This window comes from Trachurus japonicus, chromosome 1, assembly GCF_045865225.1.
Source record: "Trachurus japonicus isolate A0001 chromosome 1, Traja_1.0".
Taxonomy (NCBI): Eukaryota; Metazoa; Chordata; class Actinopteri; order Carangiformes; family Carangidae; genus Trachurus; species Trachurus japonicus.
In genome coordinates, this window is record NC_140907.1 from 28,354,440 (window position 1) to 28,372,717 (window position 18,278).

The following is an 18,278-nucleotide window of genomic DNA, read 5'->3' on the forward strand; positions in this document are numbered from 1 at the left end:
TTTAAGCAAAACACTTATCGCCAACATTTCCATGCTGTCAAGATGTAATTTATGTACTATCAGATTTTTGCTTAGATTACAGAATTACTGACGATTTTTGAGATCTGCCTTGACAACTGCTGCTTGGCTGTTCACTCTGAGTCCATTTGATCATCCCCCATCCATTGCTATGCAGTAGATATAATTAGCCTACCTTTGCATCAGCACGGTCTCTGGATGATCTGTAACAAATTAATAATAAACAGGGCAATTTCAATAGGATGATGCTGTTATCCTCTGGGCCCCAAATAAATTTAAGAAAAATGTTATTTCATCAGTACAAGAGAAAAAAACAAAAAAAGGGCCCTGAAAGCCTTTCAGTTTGCTTCAAGCCACACTGGTCAGCATAAATAAGGAGTGGAGAATTATGAAGGACGATAAAACATTGAATAAAGGCATTATGCCATAATTTGTAAAGCACACCAGATATTTTATGTGGCCCGTTATAACTTTTGCAGCGTGCACAATCTTGACCTTATAAAAGGATACTAAGAGGAGAGAGCAGAACACCCTTGACAGCCCCTCATACTGGTAAGATCATCCTATAACTGTTCTGTTTTCATTTTAATATGTCTTTAAAATATCAATTGGTTAGATATATTTTGGAACAAATCTTCTCTTTAAACTTATCTCTGTGTCTGAAAATATGTACTATGTTTTTAGGATTGTGGAACATAACAACATTTTGACAGAGAGAGGGTCGGGTATGGATATATTTTGAATTTGATGCAACATTTGATTGAATGAAGTTATTTTTGGATGTTCAGCTTCATGAGCTGATGTAACTTAAAAAAGGTGCACTAAAATTACTCTAATTTCTTTTTACCTCACAGACATAAACAGCCACCATGAGTACAGACGCAGAAATGGCCGTATATGGCAAAGCTGCCATTTACCTCCGTAAGCCAGAGAGGGAGAGAATTGAGGCTCAAAGCAAACCCTTTGATGCCAAGGCTGCCTGCTATGTGACTGATGCCAAAGAGCTGTACCTGAAGGGAACAATCATCAAGAAAGATGGTGGCAAAGTCACCGTCAAAGTCCTGGACACTCAGGAGGTTTGTATCATAAGTTTAGAGTCATGCTATATGAATTAAATGTGATCAGCTCTCAATGTGACCAACGGCCTGTTGCAGGAGAAGACGGTTAAAGAGGATGACGTCTCTCAAATGAACCCTCCCAAGTACGACAAAATTGAGGATATGGCCATGATGACCTATCTCAATGAAGCCTCTGTCCTGTATAACCTCAAAGAGCGTTATGCAGCATGGATGATCTACGTAAGACAATCTGACAGATGATACACACAATACTGAAAATGATTATACTTGTAGGAAACATAGAGTTAACTGTTTTAACTCTATGATCACTTTCAGACCTACTCTGGTTTGTTCTGTGCCACCGTGAACCCCTACAAGTGGCTCCCAGTGTACGACTCTGAAGTTGTGAATGCCTACAGAGGCAAGAAGCGTATGGAGGCTCCACCCCACATCTTCTCTGTCTCTGACAACGCTTACCAGTTCATGTTAACTGGTACGTCCTTTTCAGTATAAAATTTGACAGTATGAGGTTTATGTTGTAGAAATAAGTGATTAATTCCTTTATTTTGTGACTTAACAGACAGGGAGAACCAGTCTGTCTTGATCACGTAAGTTTCATTTTTGTTGATATTTTTTCCAAGATAATCAAATAGCTTGATCAAACTCATAAAAGTCTTTGTGTATACCTAGTGGAGAATCTGGTGCTGGAAAGACTGTGAACACCAAGCGTGTCATCCAGTACTTTGCCACAATCTCAGTTGGTGGTGGCGACAAGAAGAAGGACGCAGCCCCAGGCAAAATGCAGGTATGCCACAATGACTCTGAATGTGTATTCAGTGTATAGTATCTCCACAAGAAAAAACATATTGATATGATTTTGTCACTTGGATAATAGGGGTCACTGGAGGATCAGATTATTGCAGCCAATCCACTGCTGGAGGCCTATGGTAATGCCAAAACTGTGAGGAATGACAACTCATCTCGTTTCGTAAGTATGAGGAGATGTCTACAAGAAAAAATTCCTCTTACACCTTGCCAATATCGAGAGATTTTAACAACTGCTGTCCCAAACAGGGTAAATTCATCAGAATCCATTTCGGCACAACTGGCAAACTGGCTAGTGCTGATATTGAGACATGTAAGTAACAATCCTGAAAGTGAATACAAATGATTGGAATTGAGAATTGTCCAGTTTGTGATTTAAGACCCACATTTGCAGATCTGCTGGAGAAGTCTAGAGTGACATTCCAGCTCCCTGATGAGAGAGGCTACCACATCTTCTACCAGATGATGACCAACCACAAGCCTGAGCTGATTGGTAAGCAGATGCACAATGTTTAATGTACTTAGAGATTTGATTGAAAAACACATTGAAACTTACCCCAATTTTTCACCTGCAGAAATGTCACTCATCACAACAAACCCCTATGACTTCCCCATGTGCAGCATGGGTCAGATCACTGTGGCCAGTATTGATGACAAAGAAGAGCTGGAAGCCACTGATGTCCGTGATCTTCATTGTTAAAATCTTTACAATAATTTGCATGTTAATGATCAAAATGGCTTTCTTAATGTGTTTTGTGAAGTGATTACGAATTCTGATGACACTTTTTGTGAACACAGAATGCCATTGATATCCTGGGCTTCACTAATGAGGAGAAGATGGGAATCTATAAATTGACTGGTGCTGTGCTTCACCATGGTAACATGATGTTCAAGCAGAAGCAGCGTGAGGAGCAGGCTGAGCCCGATGGCACAGAGGGTGAGTATTTATGATCATTCATGAAAAATTTGGATGTAACAACAGAGATTCTTGTATGTCATTCGTTTCTATTACGTATTAGCAGTCAGTGTAATATAAAATCACTTAACTGTTTTCAGTTGCTGACAAGATTGCTTACCTGTTGGGTCTGAACTCTGCTGACATGCTGAAGGCTCTGTGTTTTCCCAGAGTGAAGGTCGGGAATGAGTTTGTCACCAAGGGACAGACTGTGCCGCAGGTAAATATGATAGATAGATAGATAGATAGATAGATAGATAGATAGATAGATAGATAGATAGATAGATAGATAGATAGATAGATATATAGATAGATAGATAGATAGATATTATTATTATTAGTTTATTTAGGGGACATTGTGCAATGACATTAATCATTTACAGAAAATGAGAAGATGGTTGCACCAGATTTAGCTTATAGCTAATTTCCATCTGCAGTCCCAACATGTAACATATAACAAACAGACAAGAAACGCAGACCACAAACTACTATACAAGAGTGATACACAAATAGACAGTAGACAGCACATAGACAATACAAGAAAGAGAAAAATAAACAGTTTCCACATCTAAAAAGACCAAATCAAATGCAACACACCTGAGAGAGGTGTACCCTATCCTATATGATCAATGGAGAGAAAAGCTAAGTCTTACAAGATACAGAATATAAAATATTTTAGAATTCCATAGTTCATATTCCATAAGGTTTTAAGATAATTTCATGGATTGGGTGCATTGAGAAATACTAAGATACATTTTTTTTTTTTTAAAGACTAACTGAGTAACAAGTGCCCTGCTTTTAAACATGCTGGCAACTTTGGTTCTCCAGTAGCCATTGTTTTAAATGATGAGAGAAATTTAATTAGTTTGATCTGCTTCTCAGGGTTTCAGGCAGCTTGTTCCATTCTTTGATGGCTGTCCATGAAAACACAGATTGTGCAAAGGAGGAGTGTCACATGGGGATAATGCAGTCACCATTGGATACTGATCTTGAGACTCTGATTGTTGACTCAGAGCGGAGCTGTACAAAATTTTTCAGAGGGGGGGCAAGGCAAGGCAAGGCAAGGCAAGGCAATTTTATTTGTATAGCCCGTTTTTACAAACAGTTTGTCTCAAAGGGCTTTACATGGCATCGTAACAACATCCTCTGTCCTTAGACCCTCACATCGACTGAGGAAAAACTCCATGGAAAACCCTTTTAACAGGGAAAAATCGGAGAAACCTCAGGGTGAGCAACAGAGGAGGGATCCCTCACCCAGGACGGACAGACGTGCAATAGATGTTGTTACAGACAAGAAAACAGTTTAGAACTTATATTTAAAAAGTATATTGCAGTGATGGTAATACCGTGGTTTCCTGTCCAGGATCTTCAGGGCTTGCCCGTAGAGTGATCTTACAGGGTTTAATACAGTTTTATTTGCCTGTGACCAAGATGATATACAATACTGGATGTAGGATAGAATCATCGCATTTAAATATGTCTTTGCAGCATCTGTTGTCAACGAGTGTCTAATATGGCGGAAGTTGGCAATATTAAATTTTACAATACGACACATGTTTTTAGTATGCTTTTTAAAGGTCAGGTTGGAGTCTAAAATGACCCCTAGGTATTTAAACTCCTCCACATTTTGTAAAGCTTGCCCACCTATATAGACATTAGGATACATTTTTGTAGTTCTTTGTTTGGACAAGAACATAGTTACAGTTTTCTCCATATTTAAAGTTAGACGGATGAGTACAGCCATTGTGAAAGTTTTTCCATTGTGCCTGATTATTTGGCTGCAACTGCTTCAGCATCTCTCCCATACGTAAGTATTACTGTGTCGTCAGCATACATTACGATATCAACATCATCACATACTGCAGGGAGATCATTGATGTAGATGCTGAAGAGGAGAGGGCCTAAAATTGAGCCTTGTGGTACTCCCATATGACAGGCTTTAAAGGAAGATGATTTACCTCTGACCCTAACACACTGGAGGCGGTTTACCAGGTATGACTGTAACCATTTCAGAACATTTACAGAAAGTGAAAATTTTGACAGTTTTGAGAGAAGTAAAGAATGGTTCACAGTGTCAAAAGCTTTACGAAGATCTAAAAATACAGCTCCTACCACCCCCCCTTATCAGACCTTGCTTTGATGATCTCCAGGAAATAGCTACAGGCCGTTTCCGTACAATGATTTTTTCTAAATCCAAATTGCATTGGATGTAACAGATTTTCTTTGTCAAAATGATCTGTTAGCTGCTCTGCCGAAACTTTTTCTATAGCTTTGGATATGGCTGGTAAAATACTGATAGGCCTGTAATTACTCATAACCTGTCGGTCACCTGATTTAAAAACAGGAGTTACAATGGCCCTTTTCAAGGTGGAGGGAACAGGCACTCATTTAATGATTTATTTGTCAAGGAGGCTATTGGCATAGCTAAAACATCTTTATATTTTTTAAGAAACAGTGAATCAAGTCCCCAGGTGTCCTTTGCTTTGGAGTTTGTTAAAGACGCCAGCTTATTTTTAATAGATAGATAGATAGATTCTCTTTTCTTAATGCCCACCCCCCAACCAGGTAAAGTCATGTTTTTAATGTCTTTTATACATGAAATGCTAAATGCATTGACTTGAGCAGTATTACCCCTGAAGTCATTTTTACGTTGTTATTTAGGTGAAGAACTCAGTGACTGCCCTGGCCAAGTCTATCTATGAGAGGATGTTCTTGTGGATGGTCATCCGTATCAACCAGATGCTGGACACCAAGCAGCAAAGGAATTATTTCATTGGTGTGCTGGATATTGCCGGCTTTGAAATCTTTGATGTAAGCTTCATTCACTGCATTTCAGCCTACAGTACTTTTCATGACAGAATCCTTCTTCTTGCCTGTAAAGGATTAGGCTGACTATTTCTCCTCTAACAGTTCAACACCTTGGAGCAGCTGTGCATCAACTTCACCAATGAGAAACTGCAACAGTTCTTCAACCATCACATGTTTGTCCTGGAACAAGAGGAATACAAGAAGGAGGGTATTATCTGGGAGTTCATTGACTTCGGTATGGACTTGGCTGCCTGTATTGAGCTGATTGAGAAGGTACAGTTTAATTTCCGTGATTCTATCCAAAGAGATTCCTCTGAATATTTAACCACAGCATCAGTTCATGGTATATCTCCTTCTGCTTTCTTCAAGCCTATGGGCATCTTCTCAATCCTTGAAGAGGAGTGCATGTTCCCCAAGGCCACTGACACATCCTTCAAGAATAAGCTGTATGACCAGCATCTTGGCAAAACCAAAGCCTTTGAGAAGCCAAAGCCAGCCAAGGGCAAGGCTGAGGCCCACTTCTCCCTGGTGCATTATGCTGGCACTGTAGACTACAATATCGGTGGCTGGCTGGACAAGAACAAGGACCCACTGAACGACTCTGTCGTGCAGCTGTACCAGAAGTCCCCTGTTAAAATTTTGGCTGCCCTGTATCCACCTGTTGTTGAAGGTATGATATAGAATTCATTGCAATATTCTTAAGTATATTTCAAGACTGTATGTAGCCTACTATCAATGCTAAACTAAACATGTGCCCCTCAGTCGATGTGAGGGTCTAAGGGCAGAGGATGTTGTTATGATGCCATGTAAAGCCCTTTGAGACAACTGTTTGTAAAAATGGGCTATAGGGGAGCGCCGGGTCGATTGATACACGGGACGATTGATACACAGCGATTTCCTCAAAAACCACACAAGCTTGAGCCGTCAGATTTGGTCACTACCTTCAGCACTCAACACCTACCAATCCTGGGAAAGCTCGTGAAATTACGTCACGCCATTCAAAAGTTATTAGCGCGAACCGGTTTTTGACTATGGAAAGTAAAATGTTACGTGCGGTAGTTTTTTTGTGATCAAAAGTTGTATTGTGTGTTTCATGCAATAATAATATGACCTAACAACAGATGAATTCGTACATAAACAGGTCCTAAACTATGCAATGTCATAGTTTTGAAGTTTAGAGGCAAAACAGGTTGAAGTGTCAGTAGTCGCTGCAGGGACGATTGATACACCTGTTTCAAATGTCCCTCACGCCACCGTGCGTAGTAATTGTGGTCACATTGCGCGATCAATATCTGTATATAAATCACCAAATTAATAGCCTAACTGTTTTGCAATGAACAACAACCGATTTGAATGAACAACATGTATTTTTAATAAACACCATATATTTTTAATGTTCGTGTTTATGACATGAATCAACAGATATTCAGCAAAGTGAGGGAAAAATGCCGAGGGAAAAATGACAATATGTTCAACTGTGTATCCATAAACATGACTTAGGACAGGGAAATAAGTCAATGAAATGAAAATGCAGTCATCCAACAACTCGTACAAAAGAAGAAAGGTGAGTTTAATCGAAATGCGGATCTTGACAATTACGCACGGGACAAAAATATTTATTTGACCTATTTATATTGTGAGAAATTATGTGACATTTTGGCAATAACGAGTACACTAGTATGTTGTCCGATATGCTGCATAAAAACGAGAGTAATGTCAGTAGTTTCTGTTTAAAATATGCTGTTTCAACCGTGAGTTGAAACACACTGTGAGTTGTTGATCACATGATAAAAATGTTTGTGTACATAACGTTGGTTAGGCTACACCCCGCCTTTCCGAAGCCCCGCCTTTCCGACAATAGACTTCCATTTGCCTAATAGCGGGGTTTTCTATTTTTTCTAAAGACCCCGCCATTCCGAAAAGGCTATTGGGGGAAACCCCCAGTGCGCAGTGCGCATTGCTCCTTTTTTCCTTTTTGGGGTCAAACGGATCATGTGCATAATTAACTGCAAAACAAGCAAATACTTAATATTAATGACGTATAATATTATGCTTCTAGTCTGTCTAGCCTCTACCTGGTCTTTTTACTAAACTTAACCAACTCCTTTCTTCATTGCCTAAGCCCAACCAAAGCATCTCCCTCAGTCAGCTGTCAGCACGAGCGGTGGCTGCAGCAGCCTCGCGCCCGTGTGAGCTCAAGCCGGGTTCAGCCGCGCTCGAGCGGAGCAGGGGGGGAGAAAAAAAGTGTATTTCTATTACTATGGGGAGATCTCCAACAACGGAGTCGGGGAGAAAGCAAGTGGGACAAATCTGCCCAGTCCCTGAGCAGCGCACGTTTCACAGACAAGCCACAACACAGAATGTAAACAACGTCACGCGGTTCAGCACCGTGGACAGCTGCGGAGGGGGGGGTGTCGGAACAGCGGTGTTTCGAAGTGGGGGTATTTCGAAACAGCGGGGTGTCGAAGTGGAGGTGTGTCGGAATGGAGAGCTGTCCCCCATAACGTCATCTTTGAAAAAGACGTTTAACTGAAAAGTGTATCAATCGACCCGGCGCTCCCCTACAAATTGAATATAAAGTGTAACAAATCTTTTGCACTAATTATCAATAGAGATCGGCAAGAAGGGTGGCAAGAAGAAGGGTGGCTCTATGCAGACTGTGTCTTCACAGTTCAGGGTAAGGTTAACATTAACGTTATATACTGAAAAACAACATCACATTTAAAGGTAGGGTCTGGAGTTTTGTTTGTTGCAGTTTATAAACAAAACATTGAAACTCAGCCCCTCCTCTTGGGCTGAGCTGTGTAGCCTCCTGCTCCTGACAGCAGCCGTTGTCAGGACCGCAAAGGAAAGGAAATACAGTCTGAAAGAACCGCTGGAGCCATGGGCCGATTAGCCAACCTTTCGCCAACACCGGGGGCCTCCGTGTATGTTTTTATGCCGTTGTGGTGAACTAAGAAGCGGGTGTTAGCGGCGGATGCTAACCGCTAGCGCTAGCCGAAGTTAGCATCGAGCTAGGTCCTAATACTTGTTACCAGTGACGGTGACGGCTTGGAATTGGTCCACAGCTCCAGCGCTTCACTCAGACTGTATTTATTTTACTTTGTTGTCCTGACTGCTGCTGCTCAGAGATAGAGACTCAGTAGCATCAGACAGCTAGTGCGGCTAGCAGGCCTGAGCCCTCTTACTCTACTGCACGTAGCTCCACTTGAGCTCCATCATTGGCTGGAGAGAAAACACAGACTCTCTCACCATAGATAATCTATGCTCTCTCGCTCCACCCAGAAACGTCCACGTGCATAACAAAACCTGAACAAAACAGAGCAAAAGACCAAAATACAGGCAGGGGGAGGGGGCGCTGCAGACACAGCCCCCACCACACAGGACTAGAAGCCCATAGGTGATGATTAAGACGGAATTCATTTGTACAAGTCTAATGTTTATTTTTGGGCACAAAACTCCAGACCCAATCTTTAACTTAAAAAAAAAATGCAAGTGCTGGATTTCATGACAATTACTATTTTCCATCTATAGGAGAACTTGGGCAAGCTGATGACTAACTTGAGGAGCACCCATCCTCACTTTGTGCGTTGTCTGATTCCCAATGAGTCCAAGACTCCAGGTACAAAAACACAATCTCATTTGTGTTTTTTATTTTATTTTATTTTATTTGTTAGGATCCCCATTAGCTGTGCTCTAGAGCACGGCTAGTCTTTCTGGGGTGTATTTGTTTTGTTTAGGGATGATGTTGCAAGACTTCCAAACAATAACAATTTATTCACCGTACTAATGGCCAAATATCTGTTCCACAGGTCTGATGGAGAACTTCCTGGTCATCCACCAGCTCAGGTGTAACGGTGTGCTGGAGGGTATCAGAATCTGCAGGAAAGGTTTCCCTAGCAGAATCCTCTATGGTGACTTCAAGCAGAGGTATCAATATATAGTTTAATAATTTAGTTTTGTTTAAGACAAGGTAAAATGCTCACACTGACCATTAAATCTCTCATAACAGATACAAGGTACTGAATGCCAGTGTCATCCCTGAGGGCCAGTTCATTGACAACAAGAAGGCATCAGAGAAGCTGCTTGGATCAATTGATGTTAATCATGATGAGTACAGATTTGGACACACCAAGGTAGGCACCATGCATGATGTGTTATAATTCAGTATATTTACCAATGAAGATAGATTTTAGAAATACATCTAAATGAACTACCCACTTAATTTAAATTAATTTAGTGCAACAGCAGACCATGTGCCAAAGGAGAAGTGACATAGATGCAGAGCAGCCTTCATGTTGCCATTCATAAAACACCTTAAACCATCTGGTACCTTGAATCATCTGGGGTGCCTTCAAGTTAACATGTATTGTCTATTTATTCAGGTGTTCTTCAAGGCCGGTCTGCTGGGTGTCCTTGAGGAGATGAGAGATGAAAAACTGGCAACTCTGGTCACTATGACTCAGGCTCTCTGCCGTGGATACCTCATGAGAAGGGAGTTTGTGAAGATGATGGAAAGAAGGCATGTTGGAAAAAGCTACTTATGACACACACATGACAAAGTCATAGGAATAATGACGATTTCCCTATAACACAAACCTCTTCTCTGCAGGGAGAGCATTTTCACCATCCAATACAACATCCGCTCCTTCATGAATGTCAAGCATTGGCCATGGATGAAGGTGTACTACAAGATCAAGCCTCTGCTAAAGAGTGCTGAAACTGAGAAGGAGCTGGCTAATATGAAGGAAAACTATGATAAGATGAAAACTGACCTGGCTACTGCCCTGGCCAAGAAGAAGGATCTGGAAGAGAAGATGGTGTCTCTTGTGCAGGAGAAGAATGATCTGCAGCTCCAAGTGGCATCCGTAAGTACATGTGAACAGTTGGCTGTGATTTCTAATGTTTTCTGAAACAAGCATTTGATGTGCTAACAGAGTGCATTCATGCAACATGATCTAGGAATCAGAGAATCTGTCAGATGCTGAGGAGAGATGTGAGGGACTCATCAAGAGCAAGATTCAGATGGAGGCCAAACTCAAAGAGACAAGTGAGAGACTGGAAGATGAAGAGGAAATCAATGCTGAGCTTACTGCTAAGAAGAGAAAGCTGGAGGATGAATGCTCTGAGCTCAAGAAGGATATTGATGACCTGGAGCTTACCTTGGCCAAGGTGGAAAAGGAGAAACATGCCACTGAGAACAAGGTTTGTCTACATTAATATCTCCACTAGATAAAGGAAAGTGTGCACATTAGCTGTTTAATAACAAAATCTTTCTTGCAACCATAGGTGAAGAACCTGACAGAGGAGATGGCCTCTCAGGATGAGAGCATTGCTAAGCTGACCAAGGAGAAGAAAGCCCTCCAGGAGGCTCATCAGCAGACTCTTGATGATCTGCAGGCTGAGGAAGACAAAGTCAACACTCTGACCAAGGCCAAGACCAAGCTTGAACAGCAAGTTGATGATGTAAGTTTTTAAAGTCCATGACTTGGCAAAACAAGACCTTTCATGAACATATTAATAATTTTTTCATATCAACGTGCAGCTTGAGGGTTCCCTGGAGCAAGAGAAGAAACTGCGTATGGACCTTGAGAGAGCTAAGAGAAAGCTTGAGGGTGACCTGAAACTGGCCCAGGAATCCATCATGGATCTTGAGAATGACAAGCAGCAATCTGATGAGAAGATCAAAAAGTAAGAGATTGATTTTCTTCTCTACTTAAAGGTATTCAGAAAAGAAAATTGATTTTGAGCCCACTATGGGTCTTAAAATTAGTTTAATCACCCATGTATCAGACGACCAAACTTTGTGCAAAATTCTATTTTCGAGTAAATCCGGGGTGAAAGTGGAGTAGTTTTTTCCCACATTGGATAATGCAGGGGCACGAATTATGCATCACATTACTCACGATTCATCAGCCAGTGATATTGGATCCGTCATCTGTCAATCAAACGTCTGAGAAAAGCGAGGAGACTCGTCCACCACCACCGACACAAACTCTCCTCTGTCCCTACTCCACTCTCCTCCTCCGGATCCCTGCGGTCTATCACTTAGCCTTGCTAGCTAAGTTAGCAAGCTATAACGTAGCAAGCCTACTAGGTAACAGTTAATTACATTACTTAAACACACTCGCACACACACACACACATACACACATACACACAGAGCTAGGTCCCGAACCAAACATTGAATATCCCGCCCGCTCGATAACAACCAATCAAATTTGTTTTCCTTACTCGGGTAAACTCGTGCTGCAACTCATGGAAACTTGTGGAAGGAGGCACGACAAACAGGACAAACGGTCATTTCTGAACACCTTTAAAAATAACTATTACATTTGTTGACACACTCAGTAGGTTGCATACTCATACACTGCATTTTTTTTAAATTCACACAGGAAGGACTTTGAAACCAGCCAGCTCCTCAGCAAGATCGAGGATGAGCAGTCAATGAGTGCTCAGCTCCAGAAGAAGATCAAGGAGCTTCAGGTACTGACACTGATAGAATGTATTGGTGCATACCTTTGGTATGTTTTATTCTAATGTTCACTGTTGATTGAAACACAACATGTTTACATTAAACAGGCCCGTATTGAGGAACTGGAGGAAGAGATTGAGGCTGAGCGTGCTGCTCGTGCCAAGGTTGAGAAGCAGAGGGCTGACCTTTCCAGGGAACTTGAGGAGATCAGCGAGAGGCTGGAGGAGGCCGGTGGTGCCACTGCTGCTCAGATTGAGATGAACAAGAAGCGTGAGGCTGAGTTCCAGAAGCTGCGTCGTGACCTGGAGGAGTCCACTCTGCAGCATGAAGCTACTGCTGCTGGTCTTCGTAAGAAGCAGGCTGACAGTGTTGCTGAGCTGGGAGAGCAGATCGACAACCTCCAGCGTGTCAAGCAGAAGCTTGAGAAGGAAAAGAGTGAATACAAGATGGAGATTGATGATCTCTCCAGCAACATGGAGGCTGTGGCCAAATCAAAGGTAAATGAGATATTAAATTGCAATCTGATAATTTGATTATTATAATAACCGAGGGATTCATAAATAAAACAATTCATTTCCATTTTTCTCGACTCAAGGGAAATCTTGAAAAGATGTGCCGTACTCTTGAGGACCAATTTAGCGAACTGAAGACCAAGAATGATGAACATGTTCGCCAAATCAATGACATAAGTGGACAGAGAGCACGTCTCCTGACAGAAAACGGTTTGTTTAACACACTGTTTACCTACAGCAATCTTCAGTGTACAATGAAGACACACTAATGTTTGATGATCATTTTTAAACTAGGTGAGTTTGGCCGTCAAATTGAGGAGAAAGAGGCTCTTGTCTCCCAGCTGACCAGAGGCAAACAGGCCTTCACTCAGCAGATTGAGGAGCTGAAGAGGCAGGTTGAAGAGGAGGTTAAGGTAAGAAAATGTAACATCTGCCCTCGTTTTATGTAATGCCATTTAGACATTTGGTGCATTCAAGCATACATTTCTTCCACTAGGCCAAGAATGCACTTGCTCATGGAGTGCAATCAGCTCGCCATGACTGTGACCTGCTGAGGGAACAGTTTGAGGAGGAGCAGGAGGCCAAGGCTGAGCTGCAGCGTGGAATGTCCAAGGCCAACAGTGAGGTGGCTCAGTGGAGAACTAAGTATGAAACTGATGCTATCCAGCGCACTGAGGAGCTTGAGGAGGCCAAGTGAGTACCACTCAGACAATGAAATGAAAGACATTGGTGTCAATAATCATATAAATCAAAGCACTTTCTTTGCATTTTCTAAGTAAAACTTGACACTACAGTAATGGTAACTGGTCTTAACATAGGGGCTGTTTAATCGAAGAACAATAACATCTAACAATATATCTAACAGAAATATCTGTAAATAGCTCTAGTAAATTTAAGATTTTTAAGGACTGACAATAAAATGTAACTTTTTTTTTTTTTAAGGAAAAAGCTGGCTCAGCGCCTTCAGGACGCTGAGGAGCAGATTGAGGCTGTGAATTCCAAGTGTGCCTCTCTGGAGAAAACCAAACAGAGGCTCCAGAGTGAGGTTGAGGACCTCATGATTGATGTTGAGAGGGCTAATGGACTGGCTGCTAACCTGGACAAGAAGCAGAGGAACTTTGACAAGGTAATAATGTTAATCTTGTGTGGTCAGGTCAAATTGTTTACAATAAAAATATGTTTTTTGTGTTTGTTTTCATATTAGTACATAACTAATGAAACCATATTAATTGTGTCACTCAGGTGTTGGCAGAGTGGAAGCAAAAGTATGAGGAGGGTCAGGCCGAGCTTGAAGGAGCTCAGAAGGAGGCTCGTTCTCTAAGCACTGAACTGTTCAAGATGAAGAACTCATATGAGGAAGCTCTGGATCACCTGGAGACCATGAAGCGTGAAAACAAGAATCTGCAGCGTAAGTTCCTGCCTTATTGCATTGGAAACTAGGTTTAAATTTTGAGGCTTACTGATTACTAACCACACATGTCTCTCTACAGAGGAGATCTCAGATCTGACTGAACAGATGGGTGAGACTGGCAAGAGCATCCATGAGCTGGAAAAGTCCAAGAAGCAGGTGGAGACAGAGAAGACTGAGATCCAGACAGCTCTTGAGGAGGCTGAGGTACATTTTTCATCTAAGGAGATAAAAAATCAGCATACTGTGAAAGATCTCAAGGCAAGGATGAAAATTTTATTTGTTGATGTCAATAGGGAACTCTGGAACACGAAGAGTCTAAGATCCTGCGTGTCCAGCTGGAGCTCAACCAGATCAAGGGTGAGGTGGACAGGAAGCTGGCAGAAAAAGATGAAGAGATGGAGCAGATCAAGAGGAACAGCCAGAGGGTGATTGACTCCATGCAGGGTACTCTGGATTCTGAAGTCAGGAGCAGGAATGATGCCCTGAGAATCAAGAAGAAGATGGAGGGAGATCTGAATGAGATGGAGATTCAGCTGAGCCATGCCAATCGCCAGGCTTCTGAGTCCCAGAAGCAGCTGAGGAATGTGCAGGGACAGTTCAAGGTATTGTTGTCATGGTGCTGCTGCACAAACTATAGTACAGTGAGTGGATCCACAAAAGGTGTCAATGGTGTTAAATCTAAATATTTTAATATACTTTTTAACTAGGATGCCCAACTGCACCTTGATGATGCTGTCAGAGCCCAGGAAGACCTCAAGGAACAGGCTGCTATGGTGGACCGCAGAAATGGTCTTATGGTGGCTGAAATTGAGGAACTTAGAGCTGCTCTGGAACAGACAGAGAGAGGACGCAAGGTTGCTGAACAAGAGCTGGTGGATGCCAGTGAGCGTGTTGGACTTCTGCACTCTCAGGTAATGATCATTTCAACAATTTAAAAAACAAATAAGGTTTAATGATGCCAAAAATTAGGCATGTTACCACATTAAGTGACATTTCTCTTTAAACCTCTCAGAACACCAGCCTTCTGAACACCAAGAAGAAGCTTGAATCTGACCTGGTTCAGGTCCAGAGTGAAGTTGATGACAGCATTCAGGAAGCAAGAAATGCAGAGGACAAGGCAAAGAAGGCCATCACCGATGTAGGTTTAAATTTCATTTGGTCATAGTACTACTCCAGTTAAAATGTGTTTTTTATGAGACTTCTAACCCCAATTTTACATTCTCTAGGCTGCCATGATGGCTGAGGAGCTGAAGAAGGAGCAGGATACTAGCGCTCACCTGGAGAGGATGAAGAAGAACCTGGAGGTTGCTGTTAAGGACCTGCAGCACCGTCTGGATGAGGCTGAGAACCTGGCCATGAAGGGTGGCAAGAAGCAGCTCCAGAAACTCGAGTCTAGGGTACAACAGTCATGTTAATATTTTGCAAGTTGAGCAGAAGTAAAAAGATACACAAAAGACATTTTAAATATTGCATACATTTTCCTGTTTTCTGAAGGTGCGTGAGCTGGAGACAGAGGTTGAGGCTGAGCAGAGACGTGGAGCAGACGCTGTTAAGGGTGTCCGCAAGTATGAGAGGAGAGTGAAGGAGCTCACCTATCAGGTAAAGCTGTGATCACATTTAACATGTACAGTATAAATCCATCCAATATCAGTTTCCTTCTCATTATAACATGTACAATGTAATGAATATTTCATATTACAGACCGAGGAGGACAAGAAAAACGTTGCCAGGCTGCAGGATCTGGTCGACAAGCTGCAGCTCAAGGTTAAGTCCTACAAGAGACATGCTGAGGAAGCGGTAAGGGCAAAACATGTATTTGAAATATTCAATGCACAGTATATGTGCTGGCCTTTTTGTAAATGTAAACACTTTACAATATATTCTATTCCAGGAGGAGCAGGCCAATGTTCATCTGTCCAAGTGTAGGAAGATCCAGCATGAGCTGGAGGAGGCTGAGGAGCGTGCTGACATTGCTGAGTCCCAGGTCAACAAGCTCAGAGCTAAGACCCGTGACTCTGGCAAGGTAATGGAATATAAAATATCTATCAAAGCCCATGCTCCAGTCTATCATAACAAATTTATGACACCCTTTTTGAAAACAAATTCCATGAATACCACAACATGTACTCTGAGTGTGATATTAATGTATGAAAATATGTACTGCAAACTATTCATCCATTGTCTTTTTTCTTTTTTCTTTACAGGGAAAAGAAGCAGCTGAGTAAAGCACCGTAACTGATTGGCTGTTTCTATTCATATAATATGAAGTGAACTAGTCCAAATAAAACTGATTATCATGTTAAATTGCTGTCTGTGTTGATCTGAACTCATTCTTTTATGAGAAAGAGTAACTATGAGATTTGGGTCGCTGGTGACACAGGTAGATACCATTCCACTGTTGACACTGGAATAAAAAAAAAATAAAAAAAATTCACCGTTAAAATTACAGCAAGACATTTTTTACTATTACGGTAGTAGATGAATAATATGATAATAATAATGATAATAATATATATAAATGAATAATAGTATTTCTGATTCTACAGTTATGGTGTTTGTTTTCACATTTTAATTGTAAGAATTACGGTTTTTACCATTGAAAAACACCATTTACATTTAAATTTTATATAAAATAAGGTTTGTGCCATGAAATATGAAAAGACTTTAAAATCAACAGTGTAAATTATAAAATAGATATTCGCAGTGTAAAAATGTCCCTGAATTACTGCATAAAGGTTTTATCAACAGTAAAAGACTGGCAGCTGCAGTTGCCAGAACTTGACCATAATAATGACAGGCAGACATTTTACACTGTAACATTAAAAGACCACTAGTACTGATTTTAATTATTGTGTTTGAGCCCATTATGTTATGTAAATCTGTACATTTTAGTTTGCTTTTGCAAACGGAGTTCTGCATGTGGATGCAGCGCAGCTGCTCTGCTCTCACCCGTGAGGCTCCAGCAGCTCGGAGCCGAACAGGAAGCTCTCAGCCGACAGTCCCGCCCGGTCTTCATCTGGAGCAACACCGTGTCCTCCCCAAGGTCCTCCCGCGGTAAAATGTGATGGTCTCTGGGCCAAAGCAGGCTGCCGGCACCGACCCGTACCACAGAAAGACCGCGACCACCGGTGGGGCCGGTGTTCCCGACCTGCTGTGGCCGAGAGACCATCACATTCCGCGGCAAGAGGCTGTGACACGGCACGGTGCGTCAGTGTTATTGTTGTTTAGTGGCGCCCCCCCCCCCCCCCCCCCCCGCACCCGATGGTGGATTTGTAAATAGAACAACAATTGTTGTAGATATTTATCTTACACAAGCCCTTTGATCCAGAAATGCAAGTGTCAGAAGAGTGACAGGCACAAACAGAGCACCTTTCATAAAAGATGCTGTATCTCCTTTTCTAGAAAAAAAGCAGGGATTTTGGTGAAACCCAGCCATGTTTAGCTTGAGTTTTCTCAGGAACGGAGACACGTAGAAACAAACGGTTTCTGGCCATTTGAAGCATAAAGTTTCACCTTTCAAATGGGCCACAGTATATAGAATAATAATAATAATAATAATAATAATAATAATAATATAGAATACACTGAGGCTCTACAAAAATGGTCAAAAATGGTTTAAATTGCCGGTACACTTGACTAAAACTTTGGAAAGGAGCGCGCCACTCGTCACATGAAATAATGTTTTTGCCATGAAAAGGGTTAACGGTGGCGGTCCTGAGGTGCTCCTCCCACACACTGCATGGCCTCGCTGTCGCATCGTAGCAGCCTCCCACCGCCGACCAAAAAGAGAGTTTTACACAGTCAATTATCTTGGATAAAATATGTTCACTCGTATCCACCTCTACATTGTATTTCCTCACCGTGAAACTGTGTTCTTAATCCAGCTGTGAAGCTATCCTGCTAGTCCTGAGCGTTCATGTTGTTATTCCGTTAAAATAATCTAACTCCAGTTACAGTCCGTGTGGTATCTGTCCTCACTGTTTTAAAAAGTAAATTATACGGTAAACAGAATTTGAAACTGATGAAAACTCCATAGCCATCCTGCTACAGAGGAAAGCTTCTCTGTTACCGTGACTGGTGCCAACAGAAGGAGGACATCATGTGTGGAGCTGTGATGATGATGAAACCAGAAAACCTCTGATGAGAGAACAGACCAACTGTTTGTTTATTATTCTATGTCCACATTTGACCTCACACTTTTTAGGGTGAACTTAAA

The 18,278-nt window shown here is 41.7% G+C and overlaps 1 protein-coding gene and 1 long non-coding RNA gene across 2 annotated transcripts; both read left to right on the top strand.

Moving 5' to 3' along the window:
- Window positions 1-410: 410 nt before the first annotated feature.
- Window positions 411-16,366, top strand: LOC146992115 (myosin heavy chain, fast skeletal muscle-like). The gene is made up of 41 exons (XM_085783884.1): window positions 411-570; window positions 703-743; window positions 873-1,094; window positions 1,173-1,316; window positions 1,413-1,569; window positions 1,657-1,684; window positions 1,767-1,881; window positions 1,972-2,064; window positions 2,151-2,214; window positions 2,296-2,394; window positions 2,477-2,580; window positions 2,700-2,838; window positions 2,958-3,076; window positions 5,518-5,667; window positions 5,767-5,937; window positions 6,034-6,334; window positions 8,277-8,341; window positions 9,199-9,286; window positions 9,477-9,594; window positions 9,677-9,800; window positions 10,050-10,190; window positions 10,281-10,532; window positions 10,627-10,869; window positions 10,954-11,130; window positions 11,210-11,355; window positions 12,060-12,150; window positions 12,247-12,636; window positions 12,735-12,861; window positions 12,946-13,064; window positions 13,148-13,344; window positions 13,594-13,777; window positions 13,894-14,059; window positions 14,142-14,266; window positions 14,356-14,664; window positions 14,770-14,966; window positions 15,068-15,200; window positions 15,289-15,459; window positions 15,557-15,661; window positions 15,764-15,859; window positions 15,954-16,085; window positions 16,267-16,366. The coding sequence occupies exons 3-41, from the start codon at window positions 888-890 to the stop codon at window positions 16,285-16,287; spliced, it is 5,808 nt and encodes a 1,935-aa protein (XP_085640010.1). The 5' UTR covers window positions 411-570; window positions 703-743; window positions 873-887; the 3' UTR covers window positions 16,288-16,366.
- On the top strand, window positions 3,091-4,877 carry LOC146992116 (uncharacterized). Its single transcript, XR_015036288.1, has 2 exons — window positions 3,091-4,663; window positions 4,793-4,877. It is a non-coding gene; the product is annotated as an uncharacterized LOC146992116 (long non-coding RNA).
- Window positions 16,367-18,278: the final 1,912 nt, after the last annotated feature.